This window comes from Lepidochelys olivacea, assembly GCF_965140295.1.
Source record: "Lepidochelys olivacea isolate rLepOli2 genome assembly, chromosome: 8".
In the NCBI taxonomy this organism is placed as follows: domain Eukaryota; kingdom Metazoa; phylum Chordata; order Testudines; family Cheloniidae; genus Lepidochelys; species Lepidochelys olivacea.
In genome coordinates, this window is record NC_140418.1 from 36322345 (window position 1) to 36346013 (window position 23669).

The 23669-nt window shown below is 48.2% G+C and overlaps 1 protein-coding gene across 3 annotated transcripts in view; it reads right to left on the minus strand.

Annotated features, from left to right (window-relative positions):
• Positions 1-12047: 12047 nt before the first annotated feature.
• NRG2 (neuregulin 2) overlaps positions 12048-23669 on the minus strand; it is a 314296-nt gene continuing 302674 nt past the window's right edge. For all 3 annotated transcript variants that reach the window (XM_084636241.1, XM_084636240.1, XM_084636242.1), the window contains 2 exons: positions 22292-22516; positions 12048-12828 (listed from right to left, as the gene is read on the minus strand). In XM_084636241.1, the coding sequence (XP_084492367.1) occupies positions 12171-12828; positions 22292-22516 (883 nt within the window). In that variant the 3' untranslated portion in view covers positions 12048-12170. The remainder of the gene's footprint in view (positions 12829-22291; positions 22517-23669) is intronic.

A 23669-nucleotide genomic window follows, 5' to 3' on the forward strand; every position in this document is an offset into this window, starting at 1 on the left:
GGCGTGTTGGTCCCAGGATTTTAGAGAGACAAGGTGGAGGAGGCAACCGGACCAACTTCTGCTGGTAAAAGAGATGCTTTCAGAAGATGAGGAGCACTGTGGCGCTCGAAAGCTTGTCTCTCTCACCAACAGAAGTTGGTCCAATAAAAGATATCACCTCCCCCACCTCCTCCCCATAATGGCCTGGAGACTCTGCTTCCCGGATCAGATTAGTAAAGTATTAACCCTTTCCCCTCCGTGTTGTGCTGCTTTGTCTTTGACTAATAAAACTGATTGAGTCTTGTTTATTTGATGTCTCATCAATACATTCCATCAAACACGAACACTGCACATGTGCACACAGGCATCTGTCAGACCTCTTCCCGTGTATGCACAGGGGCTTACACCAACTAAGGGTGAACAAACCTATGAGTATGCGCAATTTGGCACATGCACACATTCAGGGTGTGCCCATTTACCCCCTCAGGTAGCACTGGATATTTTGGTAAGAATTAGGTATCTTGGACCCAATTCATTCATACAGCTGAGCTGTGCAGGGTGGCCAGCTTTAAACTACCTTTACATTCCCCTGATCCCAAATGCGACTCTAATTTACACACAGCTGCCCATAATCTCAAGGGACTGTTCTGGGGAAGGTAAAAGGTGGCCCCAGCCTTTTCTCTTTCTCCCCAAAACACACCATCTGCTGGGAACTGAGATGGGACTGGAGCAGGGCTGGATCTGACAGTTTTGCGGCTGCTGCTATATGGTCAGCGTGGCTCAGAATAGCTGGGATTCTGATTTCTCACCATTGTATTTTGTAGCAACGTCGCACAAATTTCCAAAATGAAAATCAAACCATCTCTGCAAAGAGGCAGAATTAAAATGGCTGCTCTGTCTCTGAATTGCCACCGCACGCCAAGCAGGTCCCGTTGTTAACTAATTGACCTGTAATAGTTCTGTCACAGAGCCAAGCAGGCTTCCCACACACAAGTTACACAGCCTGATTCACCTCTCACTTTCACGGGAATAAATCAGGAGGGATGTGCATGAAGGCAGAGCAGTTACACTGGGGTCAAACCAGCAGGCCTTCTCCCCAGAAGGTGACCCTGGGGGGTCATACACCGATCTACACCTGCTGAGGGTCTGGCAATGCGAAAATCAGTAGAACTAAGCCCATAGTAGCCAGGCTGGATTAACTGAATGATGTAACATTAGGCCTAGGCACTAGATCTCATTCAGGCTCATGTCTAAAAGGTGCTGGAAGTTTATAGCCTTGACTATTTTCTGAGTTAGGAGCAGATATAAACAGGTTAGAAAGATGGTGTTTTCTTTCACGCGTTAAAAACTGTTCTGTGTGCTGCCACTTAAAAAGCTCAAATTATCAGCCAAAAGATTTTCTCAGGCCGATGCCAGGCCAAAAAGAGAGTGACATGCAAAATTGTGGCCTTACAGGGCAAACATACCAGGCCCTTGAACTGTGACATCCCTAGCCAAGCGAGGAAGACTGGTGTCGCGGTTAGCACAAGAACCTTGTGAATTGTGGATTCAGTGCCCTGCCGTGTCCTAGACGTCCTGTGTGACCTCATCCACACCCTCCTGCATGTCACTTAGAGGCAGATGCTCAAAGACATGTGGGTGCCTAACCCCCATTGACTCATAGACTATCAGAGTTGGAAGGGACCTCAGGAGGTCATCTAGTCCAACCCCCTGCTCAAAGCAGGCACAATCCCAATTTTTTTTTGCCCCGATCCCTAAATGGCCCCCTCAAGGATTGAACTCACAACCTTGGGTTTAGCAGGCCAATGCTCAAACCACTGAGTTATCCCTCCCCCCGAAATCCATTGATTTCAACACTTGTGGGTTTGGGGAAACTACACATTTTTATCAAATGGCTTGTCAAAGAAAGCTGATCATGGGAAAGTACAGATTTTCCCCCTGAAATTTCCTGTAAATAAAAAACCAAAACACGTGGTGTCAAGCCAGATCTCTGATCATCCCTGAAAGAAGGGTGAGGTTGCATTTGGCTTTGAAAATGATGGCTTGGGCCCATCTAATTCTTTAAGCATTACTTTTCAAGTCTTCACTGACTTGTGGTACCACAGCATCTGGGTGTCCAACTTGAGCTGAGGTGCAGACGTGCACCAGCTCCTGGTGAGGGCAAAGGGAGTGTCAGGTGCTCAGTGACTTTTAAAAACAGGTCCTAGGTGTTTCAAGTAGGGCACCCAAAATAGGTGGCCCCCTTGTGAAATGCCAGCCTTCTGGTTTTGTGTCCCATCCAGCCGTCACATAGTTCTTTTGGTAGCATTATTTCACTGGGGTTTGTTTCTGTAGCTGTCTTTCAGCAGCGCCACTAAATCATTCCTGGATGAGCCAGCAGCATCAAAGGGCACAAGTGACTGTGGGATAAGAGTTTGTTCCCAACTGCAGTGTGCTTGTTAGTCTTCACATAAGCCGTGGCTATAAATCTACATAAGTCTTCAAGACACCGTCATGTTGAATCCTTATGTTTGCACTTGGCAGCAAAGTCAATTTTGAGCCCTTTGGCTTGCGTATTTAATTATTCTTTAAATATGGAAAAAAAGCCATCCCAGGGAATATGTGCCAAGCAAATGGGAGGCTGATGACATAAGATTCCTTTTTACCTTCTAGCTCTTGCTTTGCTCCCTGTGTTGTCAGAAATCCCCAGGAGACACAGGCAGAGCACCTGGAGGAGGGCTAGAGGGCTCATCAATTCTACAGCACCTCCTGCAACCACAGGAAACAGCTTGTGATGGGACCCACGCCTGCTCCGTGCCTGGAGCCAAGGTAAGGGGCTGGATCTGGGCAGCAGGGCCTGACTCATTATTTCTTTGGTGATGAAGAACAGACTGCACCTGGGGCTACTCCCAAGGTGAGAATACAAGTTCATATCAAAACTGCTCTGCCCATTGGTGGCTTTCTAGGGTACTTTGCTGATCCCTGTTACCCTCATGTCTGAGCACCTCACAATCTTCAACATAGTTACCCTCACAAGATCCCTGAGATGTACAGCTGGGCTATTCTCTCTATTTTACAACTGGGGGAATGAAGGTCACACAGGGAGCAGAGAGTAGAGCAGACATGAACCCATGTCTCCCTAGCTGAGTATGCCACATTCCCAGTACTAGCCAGAGGTGGACCTGGATGTCCAGTTTCTCCCCTCACTTGCCCTGGCATAAATCAAGAGACTTCCCACCAGGACCAGAATAATCTTGGGCTCATTCACTTCGATTGCTTTAGTCCTTGCTGAAGGTGCCCTCCTGCCTGCAGGACTTTGCTCCCTAGCCATTTTGCAACAAATAGGGAGTGAATCCATCCTCCTCCTCTGCTCCTGCTGAGAAGAAAAGCCCCTCCCCCCGCACTATGGGGATGGAGCGAGTGGCTGCATCTGCCACAGCATGTCGGTGACACGGATTAGCACATAGTTTTGCTGAGGTAGCACCTGTGGGCACAGATCAGGAGAGCTTAGCACTGACAGGCTCTCCAGCATGACATGGAAGCACCCCTCACCGCCAGCTCTACGCCAGTTATGAAAAGTATCGCCCTGTTTTCCGACAGGCTAGAGGAACAAATTCACACCCACTTTATGTACCAGGATTGCACATGCAAATGGAATCATAGAACCACAGCAATGAAGGGCAGGAAGGTGCGGCAAGAAGTCATCAAGTCCAGCCCCCTGCACTGTGGCAGAACCAAAAAAACCTAGACCAGCCCTGACAGGTGTTTGTCCAACCTGTCCTTAAAAGCTTCTAATGATGGGGCTTCCATGACCTCCCTTGGAAGCCTGTTCCAGAGCTTAACTACCATTAGAGTAGGAAAGTTTTTCCTAATATCTAACCTGAATTGCCCTTGCTGCAGATTAAGCCCATTTCTGCATGTCCAACCTTCAGTGGACATGGAGAACCATTGATCACCATCCTCTTTAGCAAAAAGAAAAGGAGGACTTGTGGCACCTTAGAGACTAACCAATTTATTAGAGCATAAGCTTTCGTGAGCTACAGCTCACTTCCTCAGATGCATATCGTGGAAACTGCAGCAGGCTTTATATATACACAGAGAATATGAAACAATACCTATTCCCACCCCACTGTCCTGCTGGTAATAGCTTATCTAAAGTGATCATCAGGTGGGCCATTTCCAGCACAAATCCAGGTTTTCTCACCCTCCACTCCAACGCCACTAGCCGTCACCTTCAGCCCCCAACTAAAACCCCTCCAATGCATTATTAAGGATCTACAACCTATCCTAAAGGATGACCCAACACTCTCACAAATCTTGGGAGACAGGCCAGTCCTTGCCTACAGACAGCCCCGCAACCTGAAGCAAATACTCACCAACAACCACATACCACACAACAGAACCACTAACCCAGGAACTTATCCTTGCAACAAAGCCCGTTGCCAATTGTGCCCACATATCTATTCAGGGGACACCATCACAGGGCCTAATAACATCAGCCACACTATCAGAGGCTCGTTCACCTGCACATCCACCAATGTGATATATGCCATCATGTGCCAGCAATGCCCCTCTGCCATGTACATTGGTCAAACTGGACAGTCTCTACGTAAAAGAATAAATGGACACAAATCAGATGTCAAGAATTATAACATTCATAAACCAGTCGGAGAACACTTCAATCTCTCTGGTCACGCGATCACAGACATGAAGGTCGCTATCTTAAAACAAAAAAACTTCAAATCCAGACTCCAGCGAGAAACTGCTGAATTGGAATTCATTTGCAAATTGGATACTATTAATTTAGGCTTAAATAGAGACTTGGAGTGGCTAAGTCATTATGCAAGGTAGCCTGTTTCCTCTTGTTTTTTCCTAACCCCCCCCCCCCCCCAGATGTTCTGGTTTAACTTGGATTTTAACTTGAAGAGTGGTCAGTTTGGATGAGCTATTACCAGCAGAAGAGTGAGTTTGTGTGTGTATGGGGGTGGGGGGGATGTGAGAAAACCTGGATTTGTGCAGGAAATAGCCCAGCTTGATTGTCATGCACATTGTGTAAAGAGTTGTCACTTTGGATGGGCTATCACCAGCAGGAGAGTGAATTTGTGTGGGGGGGTGGAGGGTGAGAAAACCTGGATTTGTGCTGGAAATGGCCCACCTGATGATCACTTTAGATAAGCTATTACCAGCAGGACAGTGGGGTGGGAATAGGTATTGTTTCATATTCTCTGTGTATATATAAAGCCTGCTGCAGTTTCCACGATATGCATCTGAGGAAGTGAGCTGTAGCTCACGAAAGCTTATGCTCTAATAAATTGGTTAGTCTCTAAGGTGCCACAAGTCCTCCTTTTCTTTTTGCGAATACAGACTAACACGGCTGTTACTCTGAAACCCATCCTCTTTAGACAGCCCTTAGCATATTTGAAGACTGTTGTCAGGTCCCCCTTCAGTCTTCTTTTCTCAAGATGAAACATATCCGGGCCGGGGGCGGGGGGGCAGTTAACGTTTCCTCAGAGGTCAGGTTTTTCAAAACCTTTTATCATTTTTTGTTGCTCTTCTCTGGACTCTCTCCAGTTCGTACACATTGTGTCTAAATTGTGGTGCCCAGAACTGGATACAGAACTCCAGCTGGGGCATAACCAGTGCCAAGCAGAGTGGGCCAGTTACCTCCTGTGTCTTGCATACAACACTCCTGTTAATACACCCCACAATCATATTAGCCTTTTTTGCAGCTACATCACACTGTTGACTCTCATTCAGTTTGTGAGCCACTATAATCCCTGGATCCTTTTCAGCAGTATCACCACCTAGCCAGTTAGTCCCCAGTTTGTAGCTGTGCATTTGATTTTTTTTCCTTCTTAAGTGTTGTACTTTGCACTTGTCTTTATTGAATTTCATCGTGTTGAATTCAGACTAAGTCTCCAAGGTCATTTTTTAATTTTAAACCTGGCCTCCAAGGTGCTTGCAACCCCTCCCAACTTGGTGTCAGCTGCCACTTTTGTACGCTCGACTCCATTAGCCAAGTCATTAATGAAAATATTAGCCATGATGTGAGTGTGTACAAATTTGCCAAGTTTTGGGTACGTGGTTACTGTGACTGTGCACCTAAAATGTCTGAAAAGCCAGCCCTTTCAGTGTGGATTGTGCTCATGGATACACATTCACATGCCTTTGTTATGGCCTGCTAATCCCTGGTCCTGAAGCCCTAGCCTCTTCCACAAACTGCTTCTTTCCAGCCTGCCTGAGACTTCATTTCATGTCTGGGGTTACAGATGCGTTTCCCATTCCTTTGCTTCTGGGTTCCAGCATTTAGAGCTGGCTCCAGGCCTACTGAAGTCAGTGGACTAGTGCCATTTGGCTTTGGATCAGTCCCTTACTAAGTGTCTTGCTGGGCCATCCTCAGAAGCCCTCTGCATCTGAAACTAAGGTGGAGAAGCACAAGTCACCTTCATTGCACCATGTGCTGACAAAGGGCCAGATTGCAACTGCTGGGCCACGACCCATGCTAGGGGTGGCATGGAGAGCTAGAGCTGGCTGCTAGGGCCAGTCCCTCCCAGGGTTCCCCACTGCACCAGGGGAGCATAACCATTGTTATCCCTCTTTAAAAGATGCAGCATGTAGCCCCCTGCCCCCATGTCTGACCAGCTGTGTTGGCCAGGTAGAAGGGGGTAGACCTATGGCCCTAATGCTGGCCTTTGGGGTGGCAATGCACAAGAAGCCGACAGGCAGCAGCCTGCTCCTTCAGCACAGGGCTAGCAATCATGACTGGCCCACAGAAGGGTCCTGTGTCCTTCACCTGGCATGCCCCTCAGGTCCTTATTGTGTCTCCCAAGGGGCTTGTTGAACTGTAGCTGCTGATGCCCTATGTTACAATGCAATGGGCTGTAAGGAATGTGGGACCCCAGAGCCACTGTCCCAGGTGAACCCCTCCCCCACTGTCCCAGAAGAACCTGTGTGTGCCTTTAGCAGCTGTGCCCAGTGCAAGGACTTGAGATTATAGAAGATTAGGATTGTGTCATAAATATAGAGGGAAGAGTAACCACCTTTCTGTATACAGTGCTATAAATCCCTCCTGGCCAGAGGCAAAACCCTTGCACCTGTAAATGGTTAAGAAGCTAAGGTAACCTCGCTGGCATCTGACCCAAAATGGCCAATGAGGGGACAAGATTCTTTCAAATCTGGAGGCAGGGGGAAGGGTTTGGTCTGTCTGTGTGATGCTTTTGCCGGGAACAGATCAGGAATGCAGCCTCACAACTCCTGTTAATTTAGTAAGTAACGTAGCTAGAAATGCGTTAGATTTCCTTTTGTTCAATGGCTGGTAAAATAAGCTGTGCTGGATGGAATGTATATTCCTGTTTTTGTGTCTTTTTGTAACTTAAGGTTTTGCCTAGAGGGATTCTTTATGTTTTGAATCTGATTACCCTGTAAAGTATTTACCATCCTTATCTTACAGAGGTGATTCTTTTACCTTTTCTTTAATTAAAATTCTTCTTTTAAGAACCTGATTGATTTTTCATTGCTCTTAAGTTCCAAGGGTTTGGGTCTGTATTCACCTGTACAAATTGGTGAAGATTCTTCTCAAGCCCTCCCCAGGAAAGGGGGTGCATGGCTTGGGGGGATATTTTGGGGGAAGATGTCTCCAAGTGGGCTCTTTCTGTGTTCTTTGTTTAAACGCTTGGTGGTGGCAGCATATGGCTCAAGACCAAGGCAAAGTTTGTACCTTGGGGAAGTTTTTAACCTAAGCTGGTAAGAATAACCTTAGGGGCTCTTTCATGCAGGTCCCCACATCTGTACCCTGGAGTTAAGAGTGGGGAAGGAACCTTGACAGATTGGAAGAGACCTCAGGATGTCATCTAGTCCAACCTCCTGCTCAAAGCAGGACCAACCCCAACTAAATCATCCCAGCCAGGGCTTTGTCAAGCTGGGCCTTAAAAACCTCTAAGGATGAAGATTCCACCACCTCCCTAGATAACCCATTCCCATGCTTCACCACCCTCCTAGTGAAATAGTTTTTCCTAATATCCATGGAGACCTTCCCCACTGCAACTTGAAACCATTGCTCCTTGTTCGGTCATCTGCCACCACTGAGAACAGTCGAGCTCCATCCTCTTTGGAACCCCCTTCAGGTAGTTGAAGGCTGCTATCAAATCCCCCCTCAGTCATCTCTTCTGCAGACTAAATAAGCCCAATTCCCTCAGCCTCCCCTCGTAAGTCATGTGCCCCAGCCCCCTAATCATTTTCATTAATCATGAAAGTTGATGGCTGTGTCTCTGATTGTCGGTCACTTTTCTGAGGCAAAACTGCCACTGGGAGGGACAGATACCAGGGACCCCCCAGTCACTGTGTCTGAGGGTGCTTTGAGCCTAGCATCCAGCATCAGTAGCAGTACCAAGACATGCTTTGCCCTGCTACAGCTGCTTCCACAGGAGAGTTTCAGAGCACACTGCAGCCATGGCTGCTGAAGCTGCCCAATGCCCTGTGAGGTGGGGAACGCAGCCACAGCCCTCTTCGACCCCTGTACGAAATCACAGTGCAGGAAGGTCAACTGATTTTTCTCCCTAAAGGTCACATGGCAAATCTGTGGCAGAGCCCAGCCTAGACCCAGAAACCCTCAATCCCCAGCCCTATGTAGCTAATGCTCTACACACTCTTAAGAAACTGGTAGGAGGCAGTGGCTGTCCAGATCCTACTCAGGAGACATCTACACAGCCAGTGTTTTCAGCTCAGGAGGACGTACTCACTCTATCTTCACTCGCTAGCAAGGTGATGAGCAGCTATGCCCCGAGTGTGTACTGAGTGTCTCAGATGGGCTTGTACTTAGTTGTCTGCTGCTCCCGCCCCGCTCCCATCCCCCACCCCCAACCGCTGCCCCTGGGGCTACACTGCTAGGTTTAGCATGCTCACTCAAGCAAAGCTAGGGCATGTACATCGAGGTCAAATGTAGACGTGCTCCCTGGTTACACCCCATGCAGTCCCTTGAGTTCAAGGAATAGGTACTTGGAGAGATTTACCCCGGGGGGGAGGGGGGCAGAATTTGGTTCAAAGGCTTTCAGAGGCTGATGTTGAAACAGACTGCTGGGGAGGAGGCAATCCTGACCCCGTTTGCACTCCTTCTTTGGGAGTCACTCAGGTCCGGAACCTCAAACCGTCAGGCCCCTATCTTTGAGGTGCTACGCCTCAGTCATGGACAACAGGGGACGCTTTTGGCTTCATTCTCTGGGGCTGGACTGTGCCTTTGACATCCAGCCTTGCCTGCGGGACGGAGGCAGAGCTCCAGGAAGGCCAGTGCTGCAGTGAGACACAATCGTTACCTGTGCTGTCCAGTGTGTGGGAGGGGTGTACGCTGCACCAGCCATGGGCAAGGTGGTAGTTCCCTCACCACAGGCTAGTGCATGGCTCTGCTGACACCCATCCCTGAACCCCGAGTGCTGCACGGCACCTCTGCCAGGCATTTGCATGGGGTACACAAGCTCTTTATATGCCCCCCCCCCCGCATGCACCAAGGCCAGCCACAGGGTGTTCAGGCCTCATGCTCTCTCTGGTGTGCACCCATTTCGTTGTCCCCACAGCACTGTGACAATGGGGTTGAGACAAAGCCAGTGTAGCCAGATGCCTTTGTACTGATTCCAGAGCCGTATTTCAGCCCTGTGGCAATCATTTTCATTGACACCTCATGACTGAAGCTAATCAACTGTAAACACAATTCAGGAGGAGAAAAATCCACCAGTATTATTATGGTCTGTTACAAAGTGCTGCAAGGTGTTAAGACCATTGTGTAGCTTCCTATAAACAATTGCCATAGGCTGCTTGTCAGCCTGCAAACAAGTTTGGGGTTGACTTTTCACACTGACACCGTCCCACTGGCCCCTTCAGCAGTGGCAGAAGGTCAGCTGTCTTTAAAAAAATAAATAAGCATTTGAAATGAAAGGTCAAGATTTTCAAAAGTGGCTTCTGATTTTGCATTCCTCCTTTTTTAACATGTCCATCCTAAGATACCCTGGGCCTGATTTCCAATAGTGCACCTGAAGCTCTGTGTCTCAGCCACTCTGAGACTCCTGCCCCAACAGGTGTCAGTTTGGCCACACAAAAATGGAAGCCCCCCCCCCCCCATATTACTGCCCACATTTGAAAAACTGGAGGCATGTTTCTAAGCCTTACAGTTGCAAAGGAAACCTTCCAAATGTGTCCTGATGCAGCGCTGTCTCACTTGGTCTGCAAACACAGAATGCAACAGTAGCTCTGAGAAAAGTGTGGACTGACCTCCCCCGCCATTCACCTCAATGAGGTGTTGACTCTGAAGCATAATGGTGGAAGTTGAAATGTCTCTTTCAGCTAGTTCGATACTGAGAATTTTAGCGCCAACATCCAGCTACTCTGAGATGTAAGTGGAGTTTAGGCCTGTGGATGGAGCTTCAGGCTGTGGGTGGAGTTTGAGATTGTGTAACACCACTCCTTCCACCCCCAATCTGATCACTGATTTAAGATTAATGCTGGAAACATTAATTATTTCTTATTTTATTTATAATATAAAAAATATTCAAGTGTTAAACAGTCAAGAGTTCAAACAATCCAGAGCAAATGTTTACAATCATCTTATGACTAATTAGCAGAGTTTCCATTTGACCCCATTGTGGGTGAGGAATAGAGGGTTTAGTTACTTTATTGCTAAAAGTTAAATGAAATACACTGTCAATTGTTATATTATCTTCTCAGTCACAGCTTCACCATGCATCCAATCTACAGTATCTGAAATGCAAAGGACATGCAGAAGTGAAAATATAAAAAGAAATAAGTCAGGCTACAATGTAAACAGGGTTGCTGCAGTGAACTGAAAGGAGGGGCACTTTCACATGTGAATGGTCTGCTGCTTGGACACACAGCACTGTCTCTTTGAGCCACGGGTCCAGGGTCCAGGGCTGCCCGAAATGTGACGTCCATCTTTGACAATACGTTCTTATGTAACACTGGCACATTATGATAATAACTTTCTTTACAATATACGGCACATAGATACAGAAGAATCCACTGAATGGCTTTCCTGATACATTGCCCGCCTGTTTCATTGGCCAGGGGCAGGGTCCTGGGATGCATTGCAGTGACTTTAAATGGGGATTAATTGCATACGGAGCACGCACAACACTATCTGTAGGTAATTCACATCAATTAGCAGGGCTATACTGGTGGTCGTGCTGTCACTAACTTCTCCATGTCCTTTGCTCTACTCTTCCGCACTATTATGGCCAATATGTAACTCTGTCTGAGCTTGACATTGTGTCTTGCAATACTGTAAAGCCATCTTTTAAAATAATTGACCAGTCAAGAGTGCTTATCTGTAACTGCTGCAATGGGCTGTTTCCCTTCCAATCAGGGTCTGCACCAATGAAGTGGATTCAACCATCTATAAAGACATAATATTTTACCACATTCATGTAAACGTTTTATTCATTTGACTACAACTTCACAAAACTGTGCCAAAATGAGTCAGTTTTACTTGGACCCCACAAGTAACACAGTCAACAAATATATTGTAAGAGTTGTTGCTACTGTATGCTTTTTTTCCCTCTTCCTACCTGTGTTGCAAAAAAACCCATTATTTCTGCATTCTGGTACGTAATTTTCCCCCCCTGAAATATGCAAAACTACAACTAGTTGAGTGGGCAAGACGGATTCCCCTTAGGAGGTATTTATGAGAACATACATATACATGTCATTTGTGTGTGTTCTAACAATGTTTTAAAGAACAAGATCACAAACATCCAGAGATGAGGCAAAGTGGAGGGTGTTGTTTTTTTCAAATGGGAAAGTGCCCTTAACATGGTAAGTTGTCTTGAACTAAAACCTATGATCTTAAGAATGCGACTGAAACGTAATCCTCAGCATGGACTCTGGCATTAGCATACAGCAAAAAAAGGCACGACGATATTTTTTTTTTCTATTTTTAAGTTGTCAAAAATTGGCCCGTCTTTTTTTATTAGTATTTATTTATTTTGTTTTGTTTGTGTGTTTTTTTCTCGGAAGCTATAAGTCAAGATGTCACATATAAATAGAGATTCCCTATAAAAAAGTCTTTGCTGTTAGCTATTATAAGACAACTTTGCTAAAATGAAAATAAAACATTTGATTTGTTATATTTTTTCCTCTTTTATATAAAATAAAAATATCTTTCCTCCTTTTCGATACAGGTGTGTTTGTGGGTGCGTGAGTTTGTGTGGCTTCTAAAGAGGAGCCGAGTCCTGTTTGGGTCTCATGTGTGTCGATCTGCTTTGCCCGCTCTCCACCTGTGCGCTTTGTCTCTCGAAGGAATAGTAAGTCCTGCTGTCTCCCGGCCGATACAGCGGCGGTGAATCTGTGTTAATTGCCTCAGTGTTTTGAATGCTTAAGAATGGGGTGCTCTCCGCCATGAGCTCCTCATCAGACTCACTATATGAAGCACTGCTTCCTGAGAAGGAGTCTCTGACTGTCCGGGCTCTGTGTGAGACCTGCCCGTTGAGTTTTGATCTTTTCCACCGCCTGTTGTTGCTAGCTGTTTTCTTTGGTTGTTCTAGTGCTGGGATGTACTCTTGTGTTGTTTCATACTCATCATCCTCCGTGATGCGGAAGGGGCTCGAAGGCAGACTCCCCATGCTCTCATTCAAGTAGTTCTTCCTTTGGTAGTAACTGTCGTATCTCTGCATATCCTGAAAGGGCACCTGATAGCGTCGCAGTAAAGGCTGCTGCTCTTCCACTCGAAAGCTAATGGGCGCCGCAGGTGGAAGGGACACCGCATGGGCAGCATTGGGAGAGGTGATCTCGAAGGTAGGTACCTGTGCAGCAAGTGAGTAATGGAAGTCCACAGGAGACAGACGTGCTGGTGTTGTCAGAGCAGACACATATCTGAAAAGAGAAACAACTGATTGACAAGAGCTTTCCAGATATTATTCTTCCCATTTGAATACCTGACCCTGGGGTCCAAACTACCAGGGCCAAATAGCTAACACACCCACACCCTTGCATAGTAACTAACACCCACACCCCTCACATGGTAACTGACATACCAGCGCCCTCACTTGGTAACTGACCCATCGGCGCCCCTCACTTGGTAACTGACGCACCCGAGCCCCTCACTTGGTAACTGACAGACCCGGGCCCTCATGCTGTAAATTTCACCTAGAAGAACCAAGTCCCAAGGGGTTTTACAGACCCTATTTCCAAAAGTGATTGCCCTATTACATACAAGCCCTCCATTTGGATACCTGAAGTCGCCCGCTAGCCCAATGGGCATGTGAGTGCATATTTGTTCAGAATGGGGGTTTACACCTTCCTCTGTACTACCTAATGCTGGCCACTGTTGCTCACAGGACATTGGACTCATTGTACTGTTGGTCCCACCTGGTATGGTGAGCCCTATGGTCTTATGCCAGCATCTTGTGCAGCAGCTTAAGGTACCCACATGTGAAAACTGGATGCTCTGAGCATCTATACTGGGGTGAAGCTAACACAGGGGTTATGACAACCACCAATGAAATCTAGCCACCACCGAGGTAAGATGCACCATCCATCTCTCAATGCCAGCCACACTGCAAAACAGTTTAGGAAGCGAAGGAAAACATCCAGTTGAAGCAACATTGAGAATGTAGATAGGTAAATGTAATTACCAAAGCTGAAATTTGCCCATGACACTGGAGCTCAAAACCCTTCTCTTGCAAAAAGTGCCATGGGAACTTTATGACCAGAAACAATTAGAATGTTACTTTTAAGGCTCCTCCAAAAGATGTCACCCCCAGTAAAACTGCACTTTCTAGCCCCATGCCGAAGCGCTGGACCACCCAAGAGCCAAAGCGAAGAGTGCCTCTGTTACTAACGCAATGTCCAGCAGCACCTGAGTGTTTCAACGGAGGTGTGAGGGAAAGGGCTTTGAGCCAAATGCAAAGGCAGCCATGGGCTCCATGGCACTTCAGTAATTAGGGAAGGATGCTGTAGCTGCCAGGAAGTCTTTGCATCAATGTAACTTCTCTAGGTGCTCTCAGTCTGGAATTGGCTCTTTGGTTAGTAGGGTAGAGCCTAAGGTCCCAATGCTGCAAGATGCTGAGGGCTTCTCAACTCATTAATTTCAATGGGCGGTACTTAGCACCTTGGAGAATCAAGCCCAAAGTTTAACATCCTGGGTGCATTGCAAGGTCCTCAGAACACTGGCTTGAGGAGCTGGCTGGGAGAGGATGAGGTGGTGGGAGGGGACTATTCTTTCATCTCACTCCAAGCAGCGGCTGATTTGAGGGGTTATATTAGATTTTGTGCTTGGCCTTTGAGCTATATGGAAAGGGCCATTCTATATATAGAACAGAAAAGTGGTAAGTAAATGGCCCTAGTATGACTTGACATTTGGGTGACACAGAGTTGGTGCATAAATGGCCCAGGATGAATGTACATTTGGGCAACACAGAGTTGGTACATAAATGGCCCAGGATGACTGTACATTCGGGTGACACAGAGCTGAGTTTTGGTCCCCCCACTACAGAAGGGATGTGAACAAACTGGAGAGAGTCCAGCATAGGGCAACAAAAATGATTAGGGGGCTGGGGCACATGACTTACGAGGAGAGGCTGAGGGAACTGGGGTTATTTAGTTTGCAGAAGAGAAGAGTGAGGGGATTTGATAGCAGCCTTCAACTATCTGAAGGGGGGTTCCAAAGAGGTTGGAGCTTGGCTGTTCTCAGTGGTGGCAGATGACAGAACAAGAAGCAATGGTCTCAAGTTGCAGTGCAGGAGGTCTCGGTTGGATATTAGGAAACACTATTTCACTAGGAGAGTGGTACTGGAATGGGTTACCTAGGGAGGTGGTAGAATCTCCATCCTTAGAGGTTTTTAAGGCCTGGCTTGACAAAAGTCAGCAAAAGTTGGCGGGGATGATTTAGTTGGTGTTGGTCCTGCTTTGAGCAGGGGAACGGACTAGATGACTCCTGAGATCTCTTTGAACCCTGATATTCTATGATTCTATGGTACGTAAATGGCCCAGGATGTCTGTATATTTGGGTGACTCAGAACAGGGAAGTGTGTGTTTGCTTGTTTATAGCACAACTCAAAGACAGTAAGTTCTCCTGAGGTGCATGGGTTTGTAGCTTTTTGACTCTCACCCAGCTCATTTACATGATATGCACAAAAGAGGTGCATGCTAGATCTGACTCCTGCAGCCCTTTCACCAGTGTGACACCATGGAGCTCACTGGAGGTATAGTGGAGCAGGGGGGTGGGAACATAAGCCGATCATCACATAGAGGAGGGACATCAGCTCACAGAGTAACAAATTGGTACAGAGGAGATGGGACCCCACCAGGAGCCTCTCTCTCCTCCCTGGGTTTTTCCTGTACTCCTGCTCTTAAATGAGAAAGCCCTAGACGGCTGGGTTGGAAAAGATCCCTAGAGACATACGATGCCAATGTCTAGCATTTCACCCCATGTATTTGCCTCATTCAGCAGTCACATGCATTGCCTGATCACCCTCCTGGACGAGTGCACAAGGAGGAGAGGAAAGGGCAGCGTGCCTCCCTCCCAACACCTGTGCCCTTGCCCAGGGACCATCACAATCCTTATCCCTGGACTATGCCAGTCTAGTGCTGCCAGAAGACTCAGCCTCTCTGGCACACCCAGTGTCAGCAACTACAGAGGGCCCTCTCCAGCCACGCTGATGTCACCCTATTTCAAAGGGTGCAGAGCCGCCCACTCCCTGTGCTCCAGGAGCCAATGCCTTAGAGAGCTCCCACCAGGACAGGTCGCCTCTGCTATGCTCCCTATACAGCCACAACCCCCTTATCATCACACGATCCACTTTGGGGCCTTCTCCATTGAAACTGATGGGCTTTGGGTCAGGCCCTCAGTTCCAGACCTGTCCTCTGGCTCTCCCACTTCCTCTGCGCCAGGGCAGTCTCTTTCCTGCTTTACCGATACATATGTTTTGAGCAACGTTACTGGTATCTGCCCTTCCACCAGCACCATCCCAGGCTCTCGTCCTCTGTGAAACCCTCGAGTGCCTTTCTCTGCCCTCCCTCTAGCTCTGCAGTGGCTTTTCTCTAACACAGGGTCCCAAAGTGCCCACAATATCCTCAGCACATTCACCATGGCTGTATAAAGCACCCTTATTACCTCCTTTGGCTTAGGAGAGAGCCCTCTATTTATAGACAAGCACTCAGGATTTCATTTGCTCTGTTAGCAAGAGCATTCAAGCATGAACTCATCTTCAATAACCTCCACTCTAACCTGCGGGGCTCTCTGACCCCACAGCTGCTTTCTAAGCAGCAGCCTCCTGTTTCTATCTGGGCTGATTAAGGGATCTCCTTTGGTGCCTCACCTTGCATTTAGCTATCCTAAATCTCATCTAATTTAGAGCTGCCTGGCTCTTCCAGCCTGCCACATCGCTAGTGCTGCTTGGAGAGCTCCTCTGCTGCTTATTAGCCCTCCAAGCTTGGGGTTGGCTGCACAGATGATGGCCAGTCTCTGTTGGGATGGGGCTGGGGAGGGTGAAAGGTGATGCCCTCCTCACCTAGAAACTGGGGACCACCTCGCTCCCTGCAAGTGCCCACGTGGGTGCTACTTGCCCGCAAGTTGGCAGGATGGAGGGGCATGGTCCTGTCCCCCTCCATGCCCACCACCACACCGGTTAGCTGAACACAAAGGGGATTGCACACTGCACTCCCCTATAGGTTGGTGAAGCTGCTGCTCTGGTGTGTGCTCCCAAAAAGTCCCCTGGGAGAAACAGGGGCTGAGTCACGCTGAGCCCCTGCTGCAGGGCTGCCCCTGTGCACTGCACCTCTGCTTCCTACAGACAGAATCTAGCCCTGACTTAGGGGGATGCCCCTGATCATTCCACAGGGATTACAGGGAATGTTTAGTAGCACAGACCTGAAGCCTGGCTCCTGTTGATACTTCCCCTGTTCTGAGGGTGCCCTATTTGCTTGCACTGCCTACGGCCTGCCAGCCAGTTTTTGCCCTCACGCTAGTATTCCTCTCTACATTCTGGGAGGTAGGAGGCTGTAATAACAGCTTTAGAGAAATCAAGGTAAATGACAGCTGCTGGGCTGCCTTGGGCCACAGCATTGGTAGTTCTACTAGGGGGCTCTGATCACCTGGACAATCTGTGCCATGGTAGCTGGCGCTAGCAGACCTGGGAAAATAACCAATTTTTCAAGTCAGTGGCCAGCCCGAAAAATGGGGTGTGTGTGTGCGGCGGCAGCGGGGGGGAGGATCAGCAAACTGAAAAAGTGAAAAATAAAAATTCCAGCTCTGGGTCAAATGAAAGGTTTTGTTTGGTTTCTGAGGGATTTTTTAGCTTTTTTAAGTTCTTTCTTGAATCAAATTGAAGTAAAATTCACAAAGAAAGTTGAAACATTTCGATTTTTTCAGAATTTTTTTTGTTTGATTGAAACAATTCCGTGAATTTGAAAACATTTTTGGTCAACCTGAATCTGCATTTTTCAGTGAAAAAGGAATGTTGTCTGAAAATTTTCCCCCAGCTGTAGTTGTTAGGTTCTGTTTTCCCGGCGGTTTCATTTCGATACTGAATCTCCTCGACTTCGCTAGGATCGGCAACGGAACACCCAGCTGTGCGGTCACCGGGTTTGCTTCACATTTGCCCTTTGTCCAATTCTAATAGGTTGTGCAGTTTCCTCTGTGGGATGAGAACCTGTGAGGACATCAGGGAAGGCTCTCTCCAAGCATTCCATTTCCTTCCCCAGCTCCTTAACGATACTTAGCAGAAGAGATCAAGATCCTCTGCTTTCAGGGTCTGAGGGAAAGCGGAAGTCAGAAGCCAGGCAGGTAGGGAGGTGTGGTAAAACACAGAAAGCCAGTGGAAGGAGGGTGGTGGAGCTAAGGTGGTAGGTAGAGAGATAAGTCCATCCCAAGGAGTTTATTTCCAGTCGGGGAGACAGTTGGTGCATGTCGGCAGATGGAAAGGAGTCACAGTGGGAGTGGCTAGAGATAAAGAGCAGCGGAGGAGGACAAGAAATGGGAAGCAATGGGTTGGAGGGTTTGGAGGCAGAGTCACAGTCAGGCTTGGGAAGACCAGAGTGGTGGGAAGAAGGAAAGGGTGGAATTAGAGGTTGAAGGGTCAGAGGCAGGGAAGAGTTCTTATGGGCGGTTGGGAAATATTGGCAAGCTGCTGGGCAGAGAGCGGGCAGAGGAGGGTGAGGTGTCAGGAGGGAGCAGGAGGAGGAAAAGAGATGCTATGCTTTGGAAGCACTAGAAAGAACTGACATGGAGGAGCTCAGTGCAGGCCTGGGACATTGCCCAAGGGCACTCAGCAGCCTGGATGCAGTCACAGAAGCAGCAGATGCAGAGGGATGGGATTAAAGGGCAGGCAGAGCAGCAAGAAAGGGAGACACGGGAATCAAGAGAGGAACTGTGAGAAATGAAAGGTTGATGGAATCAACTGAGAGGAGAGAAGTCGGGTGTGTGTGTGTGGAAGGGATGAGGAGGCTGAGAGCAGCAACGAGGTCAGCCTAGAGATCGTGAAAGGAGCGATGGGGCCATAGGGAGGGAGACGTGCTGAAATACAGCAGGTGGGGATCATGGAGAGAGCTCCGAGACGGAGATCAGAGCTTCAGGAAAGAAGCAAGAGGCAATGGAATCGGGTCAGTTACCTCTGTAAAGGTGCAGACTCTTGGGATGAGTGGAGGGGATGGAGGAGAAAGAAAGAAAGAGATCCACACACTGAATCCAGACAAAGCCTTAGAACAATGACTCAGATTCCCTCAGTCCTATAACCATCCCAACACTCTTCTGGATTGGGTTTTCCTCCTCCCTTACCAGAGCTCCTCTACTTCCCTTCCCTTTATTCTTTTCCTAGATACATTTGTAGAAACCATATTTCCACTGACTCCTTCCCTCTCTCACACCATCCACCCACACCCTCTCCTCCTTATCCAGGAATGTGGTAAATTCTTCCTCACATGGGATCTCTAGATCAAGTTCTATCTTCTCTGCTTCAGCCACTGGTTTCTGGGCTTGAAGCAGGAATGAAATCTCTGACCTGTGCTATACAGAAGCTCAGACTAGATCAGGGATGGCCAACCGGAGCCTGAGAAGGAGACAGAATTTACCAGTGTACATTGCCCAAGAGCCACAGTAATACGTCAGCAGCCCCCACATCATCTCCCGACCCCCCCACTCCCAGCGCCTCCCACCCACCGGCAGCCCCACTGATCAGCACCTCCCCCTCCCTCCCCACACCTCCCAATCAGCTGTTTCGTGATGTTCAGGAGGCTCAGGAGGGGGAAGAGCGAGGGCATGGCAGGCTCAGGGGAGGGGGCGGGAAGGGGTGGAGTGCCTGGGGCAGGGCCTGGGGCAGAGCAGGGGGCAGAGCAGGGAGCACCCTCCGGCACATTGGAAAGTTGGCGCCTGTAGCTCCAGCCCCGGAGTCGGTGCCTGGACAAGGAGCCGCGTAGTCACTTCTGAAGAGCCGCATGTGGCTCCGGTTGGCCACCCCTGGACTAGATCATCATCATGGTCCCTGCTTTTCTTAGAATCTGTAAATTTATGCATTTCTCTCTCTCTCTTTCGTCTCCCATATTTGATTTCTAGAAGATCCAACCTCACTTCCTGCCCCTGCAAAATTCAATTTTCAAGTCCTTTATAAGCTCTTCTTTTAGTCACTGGCTTGCTTTCTTGTTCTAGACTTCCCTTTGAAATCATACACTTGCATTTATACTTTTTACTCTTGGGTCCCCCCAATGTAGGATGGAATATGTAGGATGTATATTTTAGGTGTTGGGGCATGTGAAAAAATGCCTGCTTGTCTGGCCAGGAAAGAGAACAGCCAGGTCAAAAGCTGAGCCAGCAATCAGATCAGATAAACAATGGGGTCAGCAATCCAATCAGGTAACAACCGAGCTGGCAAACTAATCTTAGTGCTAGGCAGAAAGGTGTTTATACAATATAGAATGAATAATTTTGTAACAGTGTATTTAAGGCGAGCACCGAATATGGGGATCACTTGCGTTTAACCCTGTGCTGTGCCCTGGTTTGATGAACCAATCACTCACTGAAGCAGAAAATAAATGACATACTTCTTCAGCACAGGAGTCTGTCTGTGAACCTGTGCCCCCTGCGTGGTGGGAAGAACCGTTCAACACCCAGCATTGTCCTTCTTATTTCCACCTTTCCCTTGGTACTTCCCTCTGTGGGCCTCTTCCTACTAACTGCCTCGGTTTCCTACCATTAGATGTGTCACAGTAAAATGCCCTATGATTCCAGCTTCCCATGTTCCCCTTCCTTAGGAGCTGAAGCCCCAAGAGATCCTTTCGCCACTGGCTCTCCTCTGTACTCAGCTCTGGGACTCTGGGACTCTCTGACTCTTAATTGGTTAATACCAAATGCAAGTGACCGTGCCTTTCGCTGTATGCTTCACCTTGCCAAACAAGAGGCACAGTGAATGAGATCTGTGCTGAGAGGCCCCAGCTAGCCACCCTCCCTGGTCTTAAAAGCCAGTGTAGTCTTAGCCCCGTGAGTGTTCCTCCATATTAACCATGCTGCTTTCTGTGGCCACCTGTTGTTACCCAGCACTAATACAGCGCCTCCCTTTGGTGGTCTTTATGAACAGGTTTCACTGCACAACATCAGTGGAGTTTATGTTAAATCTCCATTGATGCCCCCTGGTTTGGCTGCATCAGACATCTTGGTATTTCAAATCATCAGGATGCTAAGCACCAGATCCAGTACCTTTTCTGTCTCCACTATCTCTTGGCTAAGGGCCTGGTCTTTACTTTTACTCTGATTTGATCTGGGCCAGAGACTCGTCGGGCACTATTATTTCCTTTCTCACTCATCGGGACTCAGAGTGTCCATGCTGTCGTTTTCTTCTCTTGCCATCTAGATTTCACTAGAAGGTGACTCCCTTGTCCCCTAGCACAGGCATATGCCTGGCTCTCTCCTCCGATGTAGAGCATGGCCTTCAGCATCAATAGGCCAGCTTTCCTGGCTGTCTCCCATTGATTCCACAACACCAGTGGGGCCATCATCCCTGCACGCAGCTTGTCCAGTTCATCTTGTTTGCCTCCAGGCTTGTGGCACTTGCATACGGCACTGCTGTACTCTGCTCCCCTTACCTTACCCCCGCATTGTCTGTGCCTTATCTGCTGCGCTGGACACGGCGTATTTGGTACAGCCTGATCCTGCCCCAAGCCCTGTGAGTCCCCCATGAGCCTTCACCATGTTGTCCATATTCAGGGTGCAATTGGGGCTCTCTGGAGGTGCAGCACACACCTGTGCGGCCCAGGAGAGGAGGCTCTGCCTTATTCCAGGCTGATCTAAGGGTGAGTGTGCAATGGAGGCAGGACCTCCCTGGATGCCCATGGCAGCAGCACTGGCTAGAATCCCCCCAGCTGTACTCCCTCCTGCCTCTGACATGTTCCTCCCAGCCCCAGTGTGCTCCCTGCATGAGGGCTCCATGGCAACCTGATGCAGTGCCTATCCTGGGGGCATTCTCCCATGGCCAGCCCCGTTACACTGCTGCAGCAGCATTTGGGGGACGGGCTGGGGAAAATCGCTTCCTCCTCCCGAAAAGGAAATGAAATTTATCACTTTTCCCAGAAGAGAGCCGATGTAACAAGCCCAGCTAGTAGTGAGCCAGCCAGGGTGAAGGCTTTCAAATCCAGGCAGCCCCCTCTCACCATTAAAAACAACCCAATCCTCCATGAATCCAACCCCTCCTCTCTACTTCATCTTCACTTAGATTAGTTCCCTGCCTGGATCATCAGCTATTTTCCCATCCCTAGGCCACGTACAGTAGGGGCTGATGCATACATGTAGCGCTGCTCTTTACTGGCTGGAATGTGCTGCAGGTTCTTTGTACTAAGCTATGTGCTAAGCAGCTCCTGTAGCTCACAAGATAGGAGCATCTCTTTGGGAGAGGAATTCTAATCCCCGAGCCACAGGTGGTCAGCAAGCTTGGAGTCTTCAGCCATGGACAGAGAGAAGATCTACGCCCCTCCCTGTCCCCAGAAGTCACCCTGACGCTGTCAAACTTTCGCTCTTATTTACACTTACAATGTATAAGAGAGAAAAGCTCTGATGCTTCAGTGCATACCATACAGCAACATGAACTGCTTGGTGGTAGGGAAAAATTTCCACCATGGGCAGTCAATTCCGAGAGGTTTTTTGCATCTGTGTCTGAAGCTTTTGCTACGGGCCATTCTCAAAGACAGGATACCAGTCCAAGCAGAGCACTGCTCTGGTGCAGTATCTTATGTCCAACATGGATCTGGTCTGGATGCCCCTCTCTAGTGTCCTTCACTTCGACCAGTGAACCCTAGTAACCCATAACAGAGTCATCTACCCCAGAGCTGATGGCACAAAGCAGTGAGGGCTGACCTTTCGCTGTGTGGTGAGTCTCGCAGTGAATCCACCGAATCCCTGTATTGCATCGTGGGTCTTCTCGAGTCCTCCACGCAATACGCAGCTCCTCGCCGGGTGCGGGCCTCGACGCAGGCAGGGCTGTTGCATTTACTGGTTCCCACTGAAGACAGCATCATACCAGACTGCGAATCAGAAGTCAGGCTCTCCGTCCGGTCCAAGCTCCATGTGTGGCTTTCCTGCCTGCAGAGCAAACCACAGATCAACAACAGTCAGGGAGAATTTCTGCCATGTCCTGCTACACCACACCTGTTCCTTCAGGCAGTCTGTGGCTTGGAGCCATTCTGAAGGAAGGTTAGAAATCCACACTCTGTATCCACTTTGCTTCTCTCTCTAAAAGCAATGTGTTTACCGGGGGGGCGGGAGCGATTTGCAAAACTTGGCCTTCACTTGTTTTGTCCACAATGAATTTGGGTGCAACTGCTTGTGGGCACACGGGAGGACAAACAAATGCCTGACTGCCTTATGGCAAGTGCAGATCAGGCAATTGGAGTCAATGAAGTTATGCCAGCAGAGAATTAGGTGCTGGAGTTCACAGGGATGCCGGAGCAGAAGAACAGTCCTGATCCAAAGAACTTGTTAATTATGGTTAAACCCAGGCCTACTCTCAGGTGCAACCATCAACTGCATTTACAACTTCAAATGGTGTTCTGGTTAGAAAAGAGGAGGAGTGAAATGGCAGCTTCACATTCAACTCATCTGCTCTGGGTGTGTCTTCAAGAACATTTGCTCATGGCAGTTTACTCAGAAAGACAGAGTTTTAGAGATCAAGCACCAATTCATAACAGTATTTTGGTGCCTTGTAGGATTTAAAATTCCTAAGTGAGTTGGGCACCTAATTCCCACTGACTTTTGATGGGAGTTAGGCACTTTGTAAATCCCAATAGGTATCTGCCCGTCAGAAGGCCTAACCATTGTGAAATGAGTGAAAAACATGTAATGAGACCATGTAAATCGGAGTTTTGCATGCACATATACTTTTGTACACACAACTCAGGATTGCACATGTCTATTGTGTAATTTGTGTGTGCAACTCATGAATGCACAATAGCTGAAAAATATTAGGTCTAAATCACCAAGCTTTGAGGACTGAATAATAGAATAGCCACACTGCTAGAGTAACTTATGTAAGAGAATGTTTTCTAAAAAAGTCAACATTTTGCCTTCTGGTCCTTTTTCTCCAAACACTTGGAATGCAAAGGATTCATCAACATCTACCAAACACTAAAGTTACACTGGTGGACAACTGGTGTAAGTGAGATCAGAATCAGACCTGACATCTTTTGCCTTGCAGATGAACACATCTGGTCTGGTGCAACTGACCAATGGGACATAA